The sequence below is a fragment of the Vitis riparia genome, chromosome 17 (genome assembly GCF_004353265.1).
Source record: "Vitis riparia cultivar Riparia Gloire de Montpellier isolate 1030 chromosome 17, EGFV_Vit.rip_1.0, whole genome shotgun sequence".
Taxonomy (NCBI): domain Eukaryota; kingdom Viridiplantae; phylum Streptophyta; class Magnoliopsida; order Vitales; family Vitaceae; genus Vitis; species Vitis riparia.
In genome coordinates this window covers 2914094-2937353 of record NC_048447.1, presented here as the reverse complement: position 1 = coordinate 2937353, position 23260 = coordinate 2914094, and the positions used below count along the sequence as shown (strand labels likewise).

The 23260-nt window shown below is 33.9% G+C and overlaps 1 protein-coding gene across 2 annotated transcripts; it reads right to left on the bottom strand.

Moving 5' to 3' along the window:
* Window positions 1–9315: 9315 nt before the first annotated feature.
* Window positions 9316–18492, bottom strand: LOC117904803 (plastid division protein CDP1, chloroplastic). 2 transcript variants are annotated; one of them, XM_034817567.1, is made up of 12 exons: window positions 17980–18492; window positions 16523–16636; window positions 16254–16391; window positions 15805–15909; window positions 15587–15709; window positions 14994–15362; window positions 14770–14865; window positions 14557–14676; window positions 13086–13151; window positions 12237–13001; window positions 10665–10855; window positions 9316–9861 (listed from the first exon to the last, which is right to left on the bottom strand). In XM_034817567.1, exons 1-12 carry the CDS (start codon window positions 18280–18282, stop codon window positions 9777–9779), a joined length of 2475 nt encoding a protein of 824 aa, XP_034673458.1. In that variant the 5' UTR covers window positions 18283–18492; the 3' UTR covers window positions 9316–9776. The 2 variants fall into 2 exon arrangements, with proteins under 2 accessions (XP_034673458.1, XP_034673459.1); XM_034817568.1 differs by having other exon boundaries at window positions 16523–16652; window positions 17980–18054.
* Window positions 18493–23260: the final 4768 nt, after the last annotated feature.

The window sequence follows — 23260 nt, the reverse complement described above, 5'->3', positions numbered from 1 at the left end:
TGGTAGTTTAGGGTTGTCTCGCTTAACTTCTTGTTGAAATATGCAATTGGTCTTCCTCATTGCATAAGAACTACACATATACCCATACCTAAAGCATCACATTCAATTTCAAATGTTTTAGTAAAATCAGGAAAAACAAGTAAAGGAGTATGAGTTAATTTTTCCTTAATCAATTGGAATGTCTTCTCTTGTCCATCTCCCTATTTGAATCCAACATTCTTCTTGATGACTTCGATAAGTGGTGCGGTGATGTTGCTAAAGTCTTTCACAAATCTCCTATAAAAACTAGTGAGTCCATGAAAACTGTGAACATGACCTACACTCATGGGACTCGACTAGTCTTGAATCGCGCAGATGTTCTCTTCATCAACCTGTATTCCTTGTGCACTCACAACAAAACAAAGAAACACAAGCTTATCAATGCAAAAGGTGTACTTTTTCAAGTTAGCAAATAACTTCTCTTTTCTAAGTACATCCAAAACTAAATTTAAGTGCAAAACATGATCATCCAAGTTTTTGCTATAAATAAAAATATCATCAAAATAAACAACAAATTTGCCTATGAAAGCACGCAAGACATGGTTCATTAATCGCATGAATGTACTTGGTGCATTAGTTAATCCAAATGGCATAACTAACCACTCATACAAACCATATTTCATTTTAAAAGTAGTTTGTCATTCATCGCCCTCTTTCATTCTTATTTGATGATACCCACTCTTTAGATCAATCTTAAAAAAATACATAAGCACCATGTAATTCATCTAACATATCATCTAAGCGAGGAATAGGAAGACGATACTTTACCATTATGTTGTTGACTGCTCCACAATCAACACACATTCTCCATGTCCCATCCTTCTTAGGAACCAAAATCACTTGCACGGCGCACAGACTCATACTTTTCCTTACATACCCCTTTTCCATCAATTCACTAACTTGCCTTTGTAGTTCATTTGTCTTCTCAAGATTGCTTTGATAGGTCGATCGGTTTGGAATGGAAGTACCGAGCACGAAATCAATTTGATGTTCAATTCCTTGAATATGAGGTAAACCATGTGGAACCTCCTCAGGAAATACATCATCAAACTCTTGCAAAATAGAAACAACCAAACTAGGCAAAGACGCGCCAAGTTTGTTAGTGTTTAAATACGCCTCTTTGTATAAAAGTACAATCATTAGCTAATTTAAAAACATCGCTTTTTTTATTTCACTCACTTTTGCATCGAAATTTGTTTTTCTCTTTGCTTTTCTCTTAATGGCGATTTTGTTCTCTTGTTTTCTCTCATTTTTCTCGGCCTCTCTTTTATTTTCTTTTTTATTTTCACTTGTTTTCTTTTTCTTACTCTCTTTATTTAGATCACTCTCTTGCTGTAACCTTACTTGATCTTCATAGGCCTCCTTTGGTGACAACGGACTAGAGTGATTGTCCTTTGATTAAGCACAAACGAGTATTTGTTGGTGAAACCATTGTGCTTACATGCCGATCAAATTGCGATGGTTGGCCCAGTAACAAGTGTCCAGCTTGCATCGAAACTACATCACACACAACTTCATCTTCATATTTCCCGATGCGAAAGGATACCAACACTTGTTTAGTAACCCTCACCTTACCACTATCATTGAGCTATTGCAACTTATAAGGCCACGGATGTTTAATTTTTGGTAACCCTAATTTATCCACCATTGTAGTGCTAGCAACATTAGTACAACTATCTCCACCAATAATCACACTACATACCATGTTTTGCACATGGCATCTAGTATGAAAGATGTTTTCTCACTGCACTTTGTCGTCTTCTTTGGCTTGCATACTTAGAGTTCTCCTTGCAACCAACAATTCACCTTGGATAATGTATTCCTCATAATCCACATCCTCTAATGGTGGCATAGATTTGGTGTCATCTTTGTCATTAGACTCAATCTCATCATTATCTCACAATATAATAACTCTTTTGTTTGGACATTGGCTCACTATGTGACCACTGCCTTGGCATTTGAAACACTTAATATCACGATTCCAAGTGATGGAAGAATCGGATTTACTTGACTTCCATGGCTGGTTGCTTCTTGTTTTTGCTCAATTTTGGGCTTGGCAGTGGCTTGCTTCTCTTTTTTCTTCACAAAATTTAACCTCCATGATGATCATGAGTTAGGGTTTTGTCATGTACTGTTACCCTCCTCTTGAGTTGGTTCTAAATTTTGATAGCCATGTGCACCATATCTTCCAACTCCATATAATGTTGCAATTCCACCAAATTAGCAATTTCCCAATTCAAACCAAGTAAGAACCTAGCCATAGTAGCCTCTCAGTCATCCTCTACATTTGCTCGGATCATAGCAATTTCCATCTCCTTATAATAATCCTTCACGCTTTGATTACCTTGTGTAAGACTTTGCAATTTTTGGTACAACTCATAGTAGTAATGGCTTAGAACAAACCATCTCCTCATCATGGTTTTCATCTCCTCCCACGTTTCTATTGGACGTTCTCTATTTCTTCTCTTGCTTAATACTAGTTGATCCCACCAAATAATCGCATAATTGAAAAATTCAATGGCCACAAGTTTACCTTTTTAAACTTGAAATAATTGTGACAATCAAATACTAATTTTATCTTCTTCTCCCACTCAAGGTAAGCTTCGGGATCATTTTTGCCTTGAAACAATGAAATCTTCATCTTAATACTACCCAAGTTATTATCTTCCCAATTCCTAGCCTCTCTAAACTACCCACCATATCTCTTATTGCTAATAATTAAATCCTGGTCATCTTCTTCATCAAAACTACCCTATAATACTCTTCATCTTCAACTCTCACTTCCCTAGGTTGAATTCTCTCTCCCCTACACACATTACGAGCATTTTATGGCTGTTCTACATGTCCATTCTCTACTTAATCTATCCGTTCATGAACTTGCTCCATTTCTGCTCTCAACATTCTCCTCATCTCACTCATTAAAGCTTCCATGAGAAACCTCAAATCAACCACTTTTGATGCATTCCCAAAAGTATTTTTGTCCTTGTTGTCTAACATGTTTGGTGCAAAACAAAGTTAGAAAAAAGAAGAAGAAGAAAAAAAAAAAAAAAACCTCGTACATTCCCTCACGTGTTTCACTCAAAGAATGATTCACTCAACTTTCACTCATGTTTTCACACAAAATCATATTGGCTTTTACCCTTTTATGTACTCACCACTCTTGCCTTTCCACTCATAGTAATCCTCTATAGGTTCTTATCAACCTAATCAAACAAATATAAAGATTTCCAGCAACAATTCACCAAGGATGCACCAAGAGAAATTCGGATTTAAGGGCTTAGCAAAGCAAGGCGGTGTCATGGATTTAAGGGTTTCAAATTTTGGACAAAAAAATCAATTCTTTTGAGCCTACGCATTTAGGGTTTGTTTGGAACAAGAAATTCGGATTTGTGGAATCGAAAAGGAACACAAATATGTAAACTTGAAACAAGAATTACAAGAGTTGAATCACAATATCACTTTTTTTTTCTTTTTTTTTTCAATTTCCTTTTTTTTTTTTTTCCAATTTTCTTATTTCAAATAAAAAAATAGTCAAACTTGCAATTAATGTCAAGCTTTAATACCAACTAATACGATCCACATAACGAAATTGAGAAACTTTGGATCAAGAATGGCCCCAAGATCATCTAGAAACATATTTGTATGAAAAATCGCGACTTGTTGCTTATATGGAAGCAAGAACCTTGGTATACTGAAGATGCCACAATCAATTAAGGAAGGATTGATTGATAGGTTGAAGGAAAATGTCACGGAAATCCTTCCGATAAGTTCAAAGAGTTCTAAAAGAACCAAAGAGAATTTTCTCTCACAAAATTATGACTAAAATCTATATTATTTTTCAATAAGTTGATGCCTATTTAAATACAAAGAGGTCCATGAATTTGGCAGTTAGAAAATCCCCAAATATTCTACCTAGGATTCGCAGATAACTTAAAAAGGGAAACTAAAATATCCTGAGTTGGATTCTGAAAATTGATTCCATTATTTCCTAAAATCATGCTTACCCCAAAGTAAAAAATGAAACAAGGGGGTTTCTAATTTATTACTTCCCCATAAAATTCGAAAATTAAAATATAATAATAAATAAGAAAGGTAATCTAGCAATCATAAAAGATTGTTTTAGATTGCGCTAGCCAACTCCTTGATAAGTAAAAAATAAGGTAATCACCGATTTAGAAAACTCCATTCAATCCACGCAATTTGTGACATGTTTTCTTTTATGGATTCTTCTAGATTATTCCAAAACCTAAATCATGGAAATCCAACTTGTAGAACATGTAAAGCATCTTCCTTGGGCCTCCACGAATTCACCTTAACCCAAATGTTATGAATCAGTCCATTGAGAGTTTCCTAGAACTTTTTAGCTTGAGCCCTTGTAACCATACCAATTAGAACTTGAATAGGATTTGCATTCCATTTTTTAGTCATGCCCTCATCAGAGAATGTCATCCACTTTTAGCCAACCATTTCAACGACCAAATGACCTTCGTTTCGCGTGAAGTTTTAGGAGAACACTCTACTAAACACGAGGAACATTCATACAGTGTTAGATTTCGATTTCAATGGTCGAATTTTCCGATTAGTGGTAGGATGGTTTAACCTTAAAATTTCTATTTAATGTTTTTTCTTAGAAAAAAAATTATATATTTATTGTTGAGATACAAATAGGTAGTATTTGTAGCATTTGAATGTGATTCTTGATATGGAAAAATTCATTTGGTGATTTACAGAATTTATTTGGAATTTTTGGTGATATCGGGATTATTTAATTGTAGGAAATTGTGTATTGGGTGAGTAAGATTATTGAGATTGTTGGGAATAAATAAAATTAGGGTATAAATAGTGTTTTGCTAATATTTATATTATTGAGAATTTTCTTTGATATTTAGGGTGATGTAATGGTGGAGAAATTATTATGTTGGATTTAACAAAAATTGTCTTGGAAAAATTGTGGACAATGATTTGTAAAATTATTTCATTTCATATGTATCATGGTTGTGTGGAGGAAAAATGAAAATTGTTTAAAAGTTGCATGAAATGGAAAAAAAAAATGATGATGAAAGGCAAAGGTCCGTGGGAGGCGAATTAAAAAGGGAGTGAGATCCCTAGGTTGAAAGACCCAAAAAAATTACCCTAGGAAGACTTCGAATGGAAAGTGTATTTGGGTATGAATGTGTATCCTTTGGTGAAAGTCTGAGAACGACAATGCATTATATGACTGTGTATCACATCCTCACATTCATTTTATTTAATTATTGAGAATTGTTGAAGTGATATAATTAGATCAAATAAAATGTTTGGGTTGTTTATTTTATGGTTGGATGTTTTATTTTGTGTATCCTTAAATCCTAGTAACACCAATTGGCTCCATTTGAGTGTAAGGTACCCTACTAAGCAATGTGGAAATTATCACCATTTCTTTCTTGAAACTTTTTAAATGCAGATATTGCACCTGAGGACCATCAAATGGAGTAGGAGGGCTTCAGAATGCCTGAGGAGATTTTGACGCTGCTTATAGGGTTTTAGCATAATTTTTATGTTTGTTTATTTTGGAACTTGCACTAGTGTACTGTTAAACTATATATATTTGTATATGGACTTTACTTGACTAAACTTGCTTATACTGTGGACTTTTATTATAGACTTGTATTAGAGACCTTAATGATATTTACTTCCTTTGGTTGCTCTTAAGTATTGGTTTGTATATTGATGAATTGGAATTTTAGTTGGAGAAAGTTTTGTTGTGAATTATTTCTAGGAAAAAAAAATTCCAAGGTGTTTAGGTTGACTGCCAACCTGAACTAGGCGAAACCCTTAGGGTTAAACCTTTGACCTAGGGTCATGGGTCAAATTCTGGGTTGCCCGGAATTTGGGTCGTGACAAGGTGGTATCAGAGCCAAAGTTGCAATAATACCTTGGGATCAGTGTTTGTGTTTTTGTTGATGCACATGAAAAATGCGAGTCCACAATCCAAGCAATGGTACTTAAGATTTCATAGTGAAATAACTTTGTATGGTTTCACAATGATTGATGAGGACCATTATATTTATATTAAGCAACAGAAAGATAAATACGTGTTATTATATATCTTTATACATGGATGATATACTTATAGTTGGAAATGATTTGGAGTTTGTCTAAACCACTAAAAAATGGTTGTCATCTACTTTTGAGATGAAAGATATACGAGAAGCATCTTACATTATTGGAGTAAAGATACATAGAGATCATTCTAACAAACTAATGGCTCTTATACAAAAACACTATATTAAGAAAATCCTTGAATGATTTAATATGCAGGATTACAATTCCATTGATGCTCCATTTGCAAAAGGTGAAAACCTAAGCAAAGAAATGGGTTTAAAGACTTCATTTAAGAAGATTTTTGCAAAGCTTGAGAATAATAAAGGATATTTTTGAGTCAACAATAGTCTATAGTGACAATCAAGTTGTGATCGCTTATATAAAGGATTTGTAATATCATGGAAGAACTAAGCACATAGATACCAAGAATAATTTTATAAGAGATATTATTGCACAAAAAGAGGTGATCTTGAAATATTTACCTACACATGAGGTGGTTGCTAATTCATTCACAAAATTCATTCCAAGAGATATGTTTTCTATACATGTAAAGTCATTAGGATTGTGTGGGTTATAATTTATGTTGATTATATGTCATGGATCATTATTGTTGACACTTTGTACATGATAAAATGAGATGATTCCTTATTATTCATATCATTGAATATGTAATTAGTACTTACACTAATATACTCTTAAATGTATGTCATCAGGTAAAGGTTGGCTCTCAGACATGAGCAACTACCCCAATTAATGTGTTTATGAGCTAGGGTGAGACACAGTATACTAATGATGATAAATGAGTGAAAAGTATACAAAGACTATGTGGTGCCTTGATTAAGTATCAATATGAGGTATATAATAAGTGATATCTTGATTGAATGTAATCACCCATAATTATAATTACCTATTTAAACCGGACTTAAGTTCTAGCATAAAAAGTTTAAGGAGAACTATAAATGCAAAACTCGAGCAAGTTGCTAATATGGAGTTGTTAGTTAAGGTCTATATGGTGGTAGTTTGACATACACTCTCCAAGTGAAGAGAAATCACCATAGCATGTAGTTTATACTATATGTGTTTGAATGTGACTAATAAGGAAAGTGAGTGATTATTCCATGCATCTTCACTATTGAAGATCCTTAGGGCTTATTACAATTATAATAGCCCATTATTGTACTCTGTGTCTTTTAGCTATGTTTTAAGGTGACAAATTAATGTTGCCACCTCGATATGTTCCCGAAAAAAATGAAATAATTTATCTTTATGGGATATATATATTAGACAAACGGTTAATTTGAATCTAAAAGACATGAGCTTAAAATAAAGATTTTTTAAGTTACATTGACAAAAATGTGTTATGATCAACCAATTATATTGCTTTTGTAATTGATATAATTGTGAATACATTTATAATGTTGTATAGTATATAGCTTTGAGGGATTAAATGTATATTTATTAAATGTAACTAAATAGGTTTGGGGTACAACAAGAGATGATTATTATTATTCACTTATAATTTTTGGGATTAAGCTATTACATATCCCTGACAGGTATATAAGTTTATAGCTCCCAAAATAAAGGTGTGCTCGCATGGTCGCATGACCCATTTGGCTATATGAATGACCTTCAAAAGTGGAATAGAATGGACTTGGATGTTATTGATAAGGTTATTTCTGCTCATCTTATGCAAATGAGAGGTTGAATTGGGTTCGGTGCCCAAGTGGGTTGACCTGTCCTGACCCAACAAAATGAGAAATGAAGGAAGCAATTTCTAAGAGTTTTAAAACTACCTAGAAATTGTCACTATAAAATAATAAAAAAAAAAATCTCACTTTGTGAGAAAAACCTGAAAGAATATGTTTTTATAAAAAAAATTCATTTTTTTTTTCTATGAAAACGAAAGTCAAGGCACTTGTATTGTGGAAATAGAGTGGTTTTCATTTTTTGTAATTTCATTCAAGACTTGGTGTAGAGAATTTGTCAATAAAATAATCAATCAATATTTTGGACATTTCAAAAGGTAATTCGAAGTTCATATTTTCCATCAAGGACTAGTGTGACTCAATTGTGATAATAAATCAATTATTAATATAGCTCATAATCGAATACAACATGATCAGGGTATATAATTATGTTTTATGGGTAGATGAACTTGATAATGGTCTTATCATATTTTATATCCTTATCAACAATTACACAAAATATGTGATCTTTAGGGCCATTATCAGGTTCATTTCATAGGTTCTTAATTATAAATGATTTCTTTTTTCGATTACTCTCTTTGTAAAAGTGTATAAATTGTCTTTTTCTCTTTTATTAGCTTAACTTATTATCTTCCTTCAAAAGTGTAATGTTTGGTTCTTGTTCCATATTTGGAGAAAGAAACGACTCTCTATCAAATAGCTTGTTGATTCAAAGGAGTAGGAAGAAATGTTTGCCAAGTTTATTCATTTGCGTACGAATAATAGGAATTATCATGAGGAATATTAAAAGCAAGGAAAATTAAGAGAATATCAACAAAGACTTTTTGTAACACCAAAAACTCTCTTTAAAAGTGGTCTCCAAAAAAGGCAACAAAAGACAAAATTTTAAAAAATGAAATAAAAAGATTCCATTCAAGGATTATGGAAGGCTTTGTGGATTCAGGTTCTGATGTCTCTACGTGGATATATGGACATAGAAAATTTTACTAAAAATGGCAAATTTGTGATTTTGAGGGCCTAAATGATAAATTCAATCAGTTTTGCCCCTCACCCCTCACACTGATTCCCTTTGAAAGTAGGTGCTCATCGCCAAATTTGCCACCTTTTAGACTAGGCAGACTCTAATTGCAAATCTCTATGGTAATTAAATACAATAGCTTAAAATGAATGATAAACCTGATCAAAAATTGCCATCAAATACAAAAAGTAATGCAAAATACAAAAGTAAGTACCTATCACACAGGTTGAAAGTCCTTGATTGCACCTATATTAGTTATATTATTTAATCAAAATTAAAATTTTCCTAATTTATTGAGATATTATACAATTTTCTACTTTATAAAAATATTACATATTCCTTGTTATCAAAATAGGGGAGAATATTTTTGCTTATTTTGTCATCTTCTATACAAAGCACCTAATTATACTTCCAAATTTAAATGTTTTCCAGAAAGAGAATGTCGAGGACGAGATTCAAACTTTGGTATGGTATCAACATCTTTTTTGAAACTTATTTCACATTTTTTTCTTCACTATCTTGAAAAGCAGAGTACTTACTACATTCAGGACAAGGTTTAAATTATTTTCCTCGAGCGGTCTCAACAGTAGAATTCTGAAGCTGTTGATTATAAAATGGAGGAACAAATCCAATCTCAGCTACAATTCAATTCCCTTATACAGCACCATCATATCATAAAATCAACACTGCCCCGTATCTGCATTAAAATAGAGAATGCCCTACCCAGAAATGCATCACTGCTCTCATATACTCGGAACCCAGTTTCAATTTCCAGGTTGAAAGAAATGCATCATTGCCCACCTGCAGTTGGGATCCAGTTTCAGTTTCTGGGTTGTCTCCATAAGAGAAGAATGAAGATAGGAGGAAGCAGTTTAGCAGGTGCAAGTCCTGATGGGTTGGCTAATTTTATCCCAGAACTTGGTTGAATATCAGCTTGGTATTTGAATATCGCCTTCACAAAATCTCCATGAACCATCATCTTGTCGTCTTAGAAGATAACGAACTTTATATGTGCTGCAATCAGACAGTAGAACAAGAAAAAATTTATTTATATAATTCTGAACTCAAGCTTACTGTCACAACCTATTCAAATGACCCTCTTTTGAACTTATATAGGAGAACAAGAAGCTTCTGGAACCTCCTGGAGGAATCCACACTAGTCCACTAGTGGAGGAGTGTGAAAGATTTTAGAGGAGCCTAGAGATGTTCACATATCTCTACATAAGATTGGAAGATAAGGGAAGAGTGTGGGGGCATTTTAAAGTGTTCCAAAGTCATCTTGTACATAGCTTGTACATAGGAATTGTGTAGAGAATTCTAGAGTTGTAAGGGACCTCTGTGTGTTCCAAAGAGTTCCACTAGTGACTATAAATAGGAGGCCTCATTTGGCCAGAGGCACCAAGCAAGTTGAGAGCTTCCTAGCATTGTGTAAAGCTTCCTTATGCAATACAAAGCTTCCTTTCCTAAGCATTGCCTTCATTGTGCATTCTAAGTGGGTGGGAAAGGCTGACTTAGCAATGTCAAATACTTTAAGTTGTCTAAGTGTCGCACGTGAGCTTAGGAAGAGCCTAAGTCCATGACATTATAGAGAAAAGCTCCTAGGTTGTAGTAGGGAAAATATACAGGTGCCTCACTAAAAAAGTTTTAACTTTGTTTAAAACCTTGTTATACTTGGCAATCTAGATATCATAACAATTCTCTTTCTTTTCCTTCATAACACCAAAGACAATAAAAATCAAGGTAAAATAAGTATTTTTCCCTATCAACTTAACTTGAAAATATTTAGGTTTGCTGCTTCCTTTAGGTAAAATAAGTACCTGTAATAATTCGGGTTCTTTGGCTGAGATTCATCAACAAGCTCTGCTGCTTCTTCTAGGAGAGCCTCTATTTCTGCCATCTCAATGCCAGTGCTATCTGATAAAATATCAGCCCGAATAACAGACAATTGCAGTAAAACAAATCTCCAGAAACAAGACTTAAGTCTTGCTGCATCAGCTAGAGCTTGCCACTGCAAAATAAACAGAATGGAAAAGTTAATAGATAGGACATTCATGAAAAACAACCTTCAATATAAAGCAGATTAACATATTTCCCTATTTCAAGCATTTCAAAGCAGTAGGGGCCCATTCAAAGTTTCGATTTCTATGGGAACAACGCACCCACGCTATTTGTCCATGTAACTGGAACATGAACCATAGTGGTATCCAAGATTTCAAACCTTGCTAATTGGGGAAAAAAGAGGCAACCCAACATCTTGAGTTTGTGTTTCATCACCAAGAATGAGATCACAACATTTCTTTTTTATTTTACTTCTTCAAATTGGATTATACAAATTTCTCCAAATGTCAAAAATTTCAGAAACTGTGAAAAGGGGAGAAAGAGCTGGAGAAAGATCACAAGATCATTTTTTTCTCCTTTGAGACCAACTAAAAGGAGGAGAGGGAGAGAGTCCTCCTTTGATGCTCTTCCGATTCAACAATTCATTTTTTCTTCTTTTTTTTTTTTCTTTTTTTTTTCTTTTTACCTTTACACATTATCAAAGACTCTAATTTCTTAAAACCCTGTATTTCTAATCTAATGCTAATATAAACCCAAATTCTTTTATTTTTAGTTTCCTACAGTAGCTCTGTGAACCATGTCAAGAAAATCCTTGCAGTATTTTTTGTGTTTTATATTATAATTCCACCTATTTATTCAAAACTCACACACTTGTTTTTAACATTAATAAATTATCTTTTATTTCATCCAAATCATGTGCAATGTTTATAGACGCACCTCTTACGAGTAAAAGATACATATCTTTTCAATAAATTAACATCTCCACAGTTTGTTAATAGAAAAGTAATTCAAATATGTGACTATTTAACTTAATATAGTATTTATCACTTCGTTAAACTGCTACCCACTTGGCCCCCTACAAATCACATACTTGACATGTATATATTTTATTTATTATTATTTTAACTCCAAATCATGCTTTGTTATCTACGTTAACATTTCTGACTTTTTTCGTGTGTGTTTCCACACCTTTGATATGACTGTAACCACAAGATGATCGAGTTAGTCCACTGCAGCAGTTTATACAAAATATTTAAATTAGAAGATAAGCAGCTCATAATGGTCAAACAGCACGCCAAGTTAAATGACTAATTATTAGCAAAAATTAGTTGTTTCTTCAAAGCTATGTATTGAAAATTCCACTATTATAAAATGGTTAGATCATTGAATGATACAAGTATGTAAAATAAACAAATGCATACACAAACACACATTTATAAACATGCATGTTTGATAAAACACACAATTTATGCGTCCACATCCACACATGAAAACTTTAAGACAAATGAATGACAACATGAAATTATGTCAAAACAAATATATAATTTTACCTGAACCAGCATTGAATCATCAAGGACTTCGGACAGGCTATCAATCTGATGGCTAGGACCAAGAGCTTGAGCTTTAGCGGCTTGCCATTGCTTGACAAGCATCTCTGCTTCTTGCATAGGCATTGGACTCCTGTCCACTGCTGCCATGGAGGATGATAGATTGGCAGCAAGGCCTGAACTTTGCAGGTTCCCACCATCTGAGCGGTTCCTGAGTTGCTTTGTAACCTTCACCAGCAGCTTCTTGAGTTTGTAAGTGATGCTACTTCTGCAATCTAGAGAAGGATCCGTTGTCCGGGCAAGAGAACTTGTCTCCACAATTGATTTGTGGGAGGCCAATCTAGATGTAGTCCTCATTCTCCCAAACTTCAGACCTGAGAGCTTAAAGGTCATGAGTACAACACACCCTAATACTGTTACAAGGGTTACCCTTCCAACTACATCTCTAGTGGTCAACCAATTTTCCCACACTTTACTATGGTATGTCCCAAGATTTCTTTTCAGTTGAACAGATGGTGGGTTAATATCACTTTCATTACCATTCTTGCCCAATATTAAAGGGCTTTGCAAATCAGCTGGAGCCAACTGCTTTACAGCTGACCCAAGATGTCGAGAAGAGTTCTTATATGAAAGAGGTTCCTCAATATCTCTCCGATCAGATGCAAGAGCAGTAGATATTGGTCTGTGGTTTACACTAGGAACGGTCAATAGGGCTCCTTTAGTTTGCCTGTTCCGAGGAGTTCTTTTTTCAGCACCAAAAAAACTGGCCTGCAGAGATGCATATTTACATACAGTATCATGTAAAATTCTAGAACTACAATTTGTTTTAAAGCCAATTATTACAAATCTTACCAAAGACGGAGAACAATCTTGTGTATCAGGAAAAACACTAAGCACAGCCTCCTTCAACCACAACTCCTGCTCAATTTCAGCAGGCAGTCTGGAATGAGACAGCATCAAATTGAAGACAAGCACAAAGTTTGTAAAAGAACTGATTATTCTATGGAGTGGTATCACACAGTCCATGAGACACCACAATCATGGCTTTATGCAACCTAACCCAATTGTATTACTTCCCCAGATATCAAAAAGAAAACAGAACCAAGAAAATGAAAATAACATTATAATATGGCTCATGATTGGGAATTTATGATTCAAATATGCGATGTATCCAACATTATCTACCGATCAGATATGTATGTGCTCAACAGGTGTCTGCAACAAATAAAGGGATTAAAGGAATAAGTTCTAGTAGGACACGTCTTTTTTTCTTTTATACAAACTAGAGTTCAAAATCAAATGGTTTCTCCCACCCTCCCCCCAAAACTTAACAAAAAAGACCCCACTTGGACTTTCTCAATTTTGGAAGCTACACTCAAAAAAATTCTGAAAATAAATTTGATCTTACACAAGCCTGAACCAAAGTAATCCTGCATGTTAATGGCAAATAGGCTATTTTCCACCATCAAACCTCTAGATACTTTCTCCACCACTGGATTCCACAAGTGGACAGCAATAGGGTTACCTCCCATGGGTTACTAAACATCACTAATCTGAAAATCAAACAACCCAAACCTGCAAATTTACTAAAATACCTCTAAAGCGGAGGCCAAATTCAGCCCCCAGGTTTCTATTGTATAAAAGTTCTAACTATTCCAGTGTTAGCATGTTTGATTACACCCTAAAGAATTTTACAGTTTAGAGAAAGAGATTTGAAGTTTTTATTTTTTATTTTTTATGAGAAGAGATTTGAAGTTTAAGACTTCATTTTTGTAAAGCCAGAGATTAAATGCTTTTGCAACTGGGTTTCCCAGACAATGTTTCAAATTCTAAAATTTTTTTATACATTAGATAACAGCCTCTTCTTTATGTAAATCTTTTCAAAGAAGCAGTTCAGTATAACCTACATCTGCCCTAAACATGTCCTCAAATGACTCAAACAATTGCTACTCACACTTTCTTTTTGACCTAAGAAGCTTCCTCATTGATGTGGAGCCCATAATCCTCGATTCAGGTTTTAAAAGCCTATAAGATTGATAGCCATTTCATCAGACACAAGGACCCCTCATTAAGAGAGACATAATTTCTTATATGATAATTGAAATGGAAGAGTCAACATTTCATGCTATTAATGCAAATAAATTGCAAATGAGTTTTTGCTACTAAAGCAGCAACAATACTGACAAATATATATCGTCAATGGACAGGTTTGCAATGTATCAAGATGTAACTTTCCACAATTGGACATCAACTTGTAGTAGTTTGAGACACATCTCTTACAAAACAACAACAATCAAAGTTCTAAATATATTAGAAAGCATACCAATGATGGGTTTGCATTGGAAGAATCTTTAATTTCCTTTCCTGGAATTGAATTTCGTGAAGCAGTATTTGAACCAGATTCAAGCTGCCGAAGCCTTTCAACAGCCTCTGCTTGATCACCCTAGAAAACCAATATTTAAGCTTCAAAATTAAATCAATGAAAAATAAAAAATAAAAAATGCCAAGGTGAGGACAGGAAAAATGAAAATCAAACCTGTCCAAGAAGGAATGAGCAAAAGGCTTCCTCAAATTTTAGATCAACACCATCTGAAGCTATCAAACATTCGCATATCACTTTTGCTTTGTTGATCTACAAGAGAATAGTAGAAAGATTGAAATGAATAAAGATCAAATACATGACTCCATGATAACAAAGAAAAAGACGATATAAAATTCATTAAATCCTGGAGCTATAACAAGGTTGAAGAAAGCACTCACCAAATCTGCTTGTTTGCTTGAAAATCCAAGAGCAATATGAGCGATTAACACCATGTAGAAACAATTAAAATCAATTACAACCCTTTGATTCTGAGATTCAAGTGATTTTTTATTCTTCCGTGTAACGGCTAAATTATCCCATGGAAGAAGATCAATTATTTCCACGACCATGAGCCTGTTGAGTGCCCGGCTCAAGAAGCATGGCCAATCTTGGACTTGGCATGAAGTTTCTACATCAAGACCCTGCCTGAGCAATTCACACAGGGCTGCAATTGCTCCCCGTCTCCGTTCAGTATTTTCAGGTATGTAAGGCATGCCTAGCAATTCCAATGTGCAAGCAGGTGCAAGCTCCTCCAAAGATTCTTCTATCTACAAGTCATAGCCAACAAAATTATTGCATAAATAAGAAATCAAGTATAAGGCAAGTAACAAGTATGGTGTACAACTAAAAACTATCTACTAACAGCATCTATGTTCTCAACAAAATTTGTAGCACTAGCTTCAACTAGATAGGAATATCTTAACCAGAAACTGAACCAAGAAAACAGAGATCTTTGAATATGTATTGCCACAAAAAAAAAAAGGAGCTTTACCTGAGATAACAATGCCATTTTCCCAAGAGACATTTTGCTCCTAAGAAGACACTGAGCACGAGCAAGAGCTTCAAATCCATAAGATACTTTGTTCTTCTCAAAACCAATCTTTGCAATTGCACACTTCAAGAAAGCACTTATGATAAGAAAGGGAGGCATAACAAGGTTGCCAGGAAAAACTGGTAGAAGTTCCTGACCTCTTTTCTGTTTTGTCTTACCTCTGCTAGTGCCATAGATAGAATCAAATCATGAATATATGGTTTAGCATCTGGATGCTGGAGTGCTCTTCGGCCAATATCCAGCACAAGCTTCTCTTCTCCAACCTGGATCAGAGAAATCCAAATCCCATCATATCCCTCATCCAGAAGCAATAGCCCTGATTTTGAACTGAGGTTAACTCACAAATGAGAAACAACACTCACTTCACTGTTCAAGAAAATGAACCAGAGGAAGATGATATGGTGTCTGGAACAAAGAGTTATATTTGGACCATAAAATCACACTTAAAAAAGCAAGGTGTGAGATCAGAGCCAGTTACCAACTCTCAAGGGCAGTAAATTTCTTCCAGGATATAATCCCTCAGCATAAGAAAATTTACAAAAAAAAAAATCCTAAACCACTAAAATGATTTTCTAGATGAATGAGTTGTATCTGCATAGGTTTGTACCTCTTGAAGGAGGCAAAGAGCTCCAGGCAACCAAGCCCACGGAATTCGAAGGGCAGATTTAGGTGGGATCTTCTCCTTCACATTACCGGCATATTCTGGTTCAAAAAGAAGTTTATCCCTCACATCCACTAAAAGATCCTGCAAGCCCAAAAGAAACAGGGTGCTAAAACTGAAACAAGCTAGAAATCATCTCTGTTCTGCTACATATCCAACAATAGATTCTACAAATCAAGGCATACGACTTCTTAATTTCACTATCTAGTCTCTACCTGGCGTGACATAACGGTCTCCATTGTATAGCCTTCCTCAACCTCAGCATTTTTCAGTACCATCACTGACTTAACAATCTCATCTTTTTCTGCTTGATCAGGAACACCAACAATCTGTGAATTTAATTAACTGACAGCTGATTGTGAGTTATCAAAGAAGATGAAGCAAAAGCAAAAGGGTTAAAAAAACAATACGCACAATGTCAAAACTACTATATGTGATAATAAATATGCAACTTCTGCATAAAACGACCACGCTACAAACTCTAGTACAGTGCTGGATTGGTTTAATTCAAAATATTAGGCATAGGCACACAGCTAAATAACCTAATTGAAGTATATAACTAAGACATAATGTCAAGCATGCGTCAAAGGTCGCTAACAATAAATAGGAACTAGTTCATCTTGTTCTTTATTGAATGCACTTGTCAGGTACATATCTAACCAATAGGGACATTATACCCATCTCACACCCAAGTCATTATGATGTGATGTCCAACAGCACCAATTCACACACTTTGAAGGGCCCATATACAATGGACCAAAAATGATACTCGCTTTCTTGTATTAGGCTTTTAGCCCCATGTTCAAATAGGTTACCAATGATATCACACGACTGGGGTCTGTTTGAAACTTAATCCAATGATGAACGTCTCCTAATTAAGGCAGATTTCGAAACCTTGTTGGATGGACTAAAGACCCCTCTAATAGGAGATTCTGAAATAGCCCCATCTTGGGTAAATAAGAAAGACAGATGTCCATGTAGGCTGCATGGTAGCTATGCCAAATTTTTTATATTGCTTTAGAGTTAAGGTGTTCCTCCTGCTAGAATTCTCACACAGCTGACAATGTAGTGGATACGCGAACAAAACACAAGGAGCTGATCAGTTGATCCTGTCTACCCCTAAGTTTTGAGTTTGTAGTTGTAACCACTTTTAGTTATGCATTTCCATGAATGTCTAAGGTAGATAGTTATTCTCGATTTTCATCAGAGTTAGTTGTGGTTGTACTGAGGAATCATATTTTTTATATTTAGTAATTTCATGGTAATAAAATGTCAGTTTGTAATTTAAAAATAAATAAATAGAAAATAAATAAAAATAGAAAAACAAAAAACATGTTATCCATATAGGAGCAACACTAAAGTCAATGGTCTCTGAAAGCAGTATCCTTAAGACTCTCCACCTCTTTTCAGATTTACCCATAATTTCCAAATTCATCTGAATTTTTTTTTTTTTGGGCCCCATTTTTTACACTCTTTCCAAATACACATAACACAGATTTCATGAGCTACAATCTCCACAAATGAAAGTCAGAGATTCGCTTCATTTGATCATCTTAATGCTTTCTTCTCAGAACCCATGAATGCATCCCACAATTTATCCAGCAAACCCCACAACATCCACAATAATACCATATGACAAATCACAGGCACAATGCGGAAAAATGCAGCTGACCTGGTAACAAGAAACCGGAATTTCAACAGTGGTGGTCGGAGCTGCATTACCAGGGCCACCATGAATCTGATTCTTCTGCTGATGCAACTCACGAATCGCCCTCGATCTCCATCGCCTCCCTGACCGGACCCCGATTCGAACCCTACAAACCCTACTCGAACCGCCACCATTGCTTCCACCCAAAGCGACATCAAATTGAAGAACGACAGGAGAAGAACAACCGCCGACGCCGGCGGAGGATGATTCCACACCGGAGGTGGTTCCGACAAGAACGATGCAACCGGAACTGTAAGCCATCGACATTTTTTTTTTTTTTTGACTTTCTGGTCAAATAAAAAATGGAATTTGGGGACTGAGAAAAATGTGATTTGGAGGAGGAGGAGCTGGAGAAGAAGAAGATGAAGGCATGTTTGTCTGGTTAGAATCCGAGAAGAAAAAGCTAGACTTCAGTTTTCAGTTGTAGCTTTCCACACCTTCATACCCAAGAAAAGAATAAATCAGAAGTTAAAACCTAAAAAACGGTAAGCAAATGTAAAATAAGAATTAAGTAAGCTCTTGTCTGTAAACCAATCCTCAACACGTTTTCTGGTTTTAGAACAAAATTAATTTTCCAGAAAATGTGTTTTATCTTCTATTTTTCCTACAAAATTAATTCACAACAAATCCTAAAAATGCTTATCAAATATTTTTTTTTAAGAACTATTTTTAAATAGGTGGTACAAAAAGTACATATTTAAAATTACTTAAAATTTTATATATTTTTAAATTATTTAATTTCCATATATTAAAAAGAAAAATAATTAGAAGAGTGATGCCAACCTATTTATTAAATTTAAAATTATTTTTTATTTTCTTTTATTTTTGCCTTCTATATTTTTTTTTCTTGTATTTTCTTTCAATTTTTTTAAAATTCAAGTAAAAAATGTTTTTCTTTTATTTAATTTTTTATGAAAAAGTTAAGGTAAAAAAAAAAATTACTAATTTATTTGAAATATCATTAAGTTGTTTGAAATATAATGGTATATAATAAAATGGAAGTTTTACATGGATGGCTCCAATGCCCTAAAGTAAAACTCAAGCGCCCAATGTATGCCTTAGAACTACCACTTGATGACTTGACATGGAAAAATTTAAAACAATGAATAACTAATGATTAAAAAAGAGAAATAATCTATTAAATTATAAAATAAATATTAGCAAATTTATTTTTCAGGAGTTGAAGCTAGAGGATTCGTGTTTGGTCCATCAAGCGAAAGTTCATATTTGTAAGGGTAACCCATCGCTGCACGAGAAACTTCTCTTAAAGATATGATAGCTTGAAAGGAAATATAGAATTTTATTTTTATTATTACTTTACAATTTAATTATTTACTTTTATAATTGCATAATTGTTTTATGATATTTTAAACAAGACAATGCATGCTACATTTCATGGATTTGTTGAAATAAAATATAAAAATAAGCTTATACTTCCTATGATTGGATTTTTGTCATACACTAGCCTAATAATTTATATTTTCAAAAAAAATGAACAAGCTCCTTTTATCAACTCAAGAAAAATAAAAATCAAAGGAACTAAAATAGAAGTAAAAACTAGTCAAATAAATAAAAATATAAAAATATAAGAAATTAAAAATACAAATTAATATTAAAATAGTGATAATAAGATGGTTTTCATCTTATTTGGACCTTGGTTTTTTTTTTTTTTTTTGAATTGTGCATTGTAGGTCTTACATTATTCTTTCATTTGAAAAAGTTTTAAGAGTTCATTATTAAAAGAATATAAGGAGTCACCCCAACTCCTACGCTTCATTAATTAGCTTTCGATATTTGTATTTGGTAATATTGATAAAAACCAACTCTATGTTTCTTTCTCATAAAATAGACAACTATAATCATTGCAATTCTTGGAAGTGGTGCTTTTTACATTGCTTGTTAGGAACATGCAAATAAGTAAGCTAGTTGAATGATATTTATGTTAAGCCACTATGAGCATATTTGAGTGCATTTTTTTTTTTGCTCCTATTAATTTTCTCTCATGAACTCTATATCAATAGATCAACATTAAAATAAATGAGGGTTCAAGTTCATTGCTATAAGTTCATTGCATCGCTTTTCATATGTGTAAATTCATTCATCCTTCATTTGCTTCAATTTTTGAAGGTACTTATTACACATGAGTGTTGATTTGTCAAGATTTGATAAAAGATGGCGCTTCCTGGAAGCGTCATTGTTGATTAAAACATACAATGGCAAGGCAGAAGATGACACTTTAGGAAAACATCATCTTTTACCTTCCTTGACACTTAAAAAACATTATTGTTTGCCTTTTTATTTTTTTTTTATTTTTTTCTGGTGGTATTGTTAGTTGATCTTGTGATTTCATGAAAAATAATTTTTCACATGTTCAATATGAGATTGTTTGTTTTTTTTTTTTTTATATTAATCAATAAAAAACTAAAAACTAAAAATAGGATACTTTGAGTTTTGAAAGAAGAACTACTTGTTCACCTTCTCCCCTTTCCTAAGTAGCTCGATCCTAAACTTTCATAAGTTTTTTTTTTCTTACCATTAGTCAATGATCCAAATTTTACAACTCAATTCAATAATTATATTTAAGATGACAAAATTTGATATCGTACCCATTAAGAACCTCAAAAAAATTTTATTCACAAAATATTTTCTCTATATCCTTATTTTTGCTTTCTTTTTAAGTGAAATCACAATTTTATCATGTACTATAATGTGAACATATCCAATCTCAAAACCCTAACATTTCTTTACCTTCTCCACCTTCCCTAGATACTTTATTTTCCCTTTTTACTTCAAAATCTAAAACAAGAAGGTGAAATGATGAGGAAAGAAGGTAAGAGGATGGGGAAGAGAGGAGAGGGTGCCTTAAAGCCAAAGAAGATGATGAAAAAGTAATTTCATATCTTCTTTATTGAAAAACATATGATGAGAACAAAATATGAGAGTGGTATATCTAAAACTCCCCTATATTTAAATGGTGCTTAGTTATGCTATAAGTGAATTATTATTCTAAAATTCTATAATTTTTATATTTCTTTTAAGATCTCATTTCTTTTTAAGATCAACACTTAGGACTATCAAGATCCTATTTGGTAATTGTTTTTTAAAGCAACTTTCTATTCACAAAAAAAAAAAAAACATTTAATAATCATCAAATGGGAAATAATTTTTTGTTCTTAAAAATTAAAAATAGAATATTTTTATAAAACATCTTATACAGCCGCATTTTTCGCATGTATCCCCACTCGATGACAAGACTTACTTTTTATTTGAAAATTTGATTTTTTTTCTCTAGAAAAAAATTTGGTTATAGAGTAGCCAATTATTTTTGTTTTATCTTTAAATTAAGGGAAAACAAAATAAGAAATAAAAACTCTAAATGTTACTCTCGATAGGAAAGATGGTCTATGAAAACCAAATCAAGATCTGGGTGTTAGGTTACCTATTGAGAAGGTATAGTAATATACCATAGTAAAGAAAGTTTAGAAAGGAATGGATAAAGTTGTGCTATTTTGATTGACTGGCAAAGGTCTTAATACACCAATGTTTATTTTACAAATGGAAAGTGTATGTTTTACATATGGAAGTATGTATTTGGAAGGCAATATTTATTTTCCTTCCTTTGTAGCCTGCAACTTGGAAAGTTTATTCTCTGTGATTTTATTCTCTAGAGTTTTAGCCTGTAGCTTAAAGATTTTATTCTCATGAACTATATTGGAATTTGCTTTAGCTGGATTCTTAACATACCCCTCAAACTGGTGTGTGGTTGAGGATGAACACCCATTTTGTCCCTAAACACCTGAAAGGTAGCGTTAGGTAATGGCTTGGTGAAGATATCAGCAAGTTGAGATGATGAAGGGATGCGTTGTGCCATAAGATGACCCACTGCAACTTTTTCTCGGACAAAGTGGTAGTCGATCTCTATGTGCTTTGATCTTGAATGAAACAAAGGATTAACTGACATGTGAAGCACACTAATCAAAATAATTATGGTGGTTGTGCCAAGGAAACTCCAATATCTCGAAAAAGAAATGCGATCCATGTTATCTCAGTTGTGGTGGAGGCCATAGATCGATATTCGACTTCAGTGTTGGAGCGAGACATAGTGGGTTGTTTCTTAGCACACCAAGAAATACAATTGGCACCAAGGAGTGTGCAGAAACCAGTGATGCTTCTCCTTATTGTGGTACAACTGACCCAATATGCATCACTAAACACATAAAAGTTAGTAGGGCTTTGGGCAATATAACGAAGACCAAAATGTTGTGTCCCATTTAAGTATCTCAAGATCTGTTTTACAACCTTAAAATCGCTAAAAGTGGGGCTGTTAAGGAATTGAGACACTTTATTTACTGAAAAGGCGATGTCGGGTCTTGTGAAGATGAGATATTGGAAAACCCCTACTATGTTGCGGAAAAGGGTAACATCAACGGGTTCTGAGTTCGAAGAGATGTCTTTTACAACCATTGGTGTAGCAAAGGGAGAACTCTCCAACATTTTTGTTTTGTGAAGAATGTCTTGTGTGTATTTGTGTTGAGACAAGAACATTTCACCAAGAAATGGCTTCACTTCTATTCCAAGAAAGCAATGCAATGATCCGAGATCCTTGATTGCAAACTCATGACTTAGTTTGGTGATTAGATGTTGGAGAAACTCATCGTTATTCCTTGTAAGAAGAATATCATCTACATAGATGAGAGTAATGGTTGTAATATTGTTGGTGTGATATGTAAAAAGAGAGGCATCAAATGTGCTACAATGGAAACCAAGGTGCAGAAGATATTTGGAGAGTCTATCAAACCAAGCACGAGGTTCTTGTTTCAATCCGTAGAGTGATTTTTTAAGTAAGCAAACATGGTATTTCTTAGTTGGATGAATGAACACTGGTGGTTGCTCCATGTAGACAATTTCTTTGAGGTTATCATGCAAGAATGCATTTTTAACATCAAGTTGCCTTATCTTCCAATTGAAGGTTACTAACTGAATGGTTGTTGGTCAAACTACTAGACTAAAGGTTTCATCATAATCAAGCCCAAAAATTTGAGTGAATCCCCTTGCAACCAAATGAGCCTTGAAGCAATCTATCATTCCATCCTCATTTTTTTTAATGCGATAAATCCACTTAGAGCCGATAATATTAATTCCAAGTGGTCTTGAAACTAAGTCCCAAGTATCATTAGTGTTGAGGGCAACAAGTTCCTTTTCCATAGCAGCTATCCAACAAGGATATTTTAGGGCTTCCTTGAGG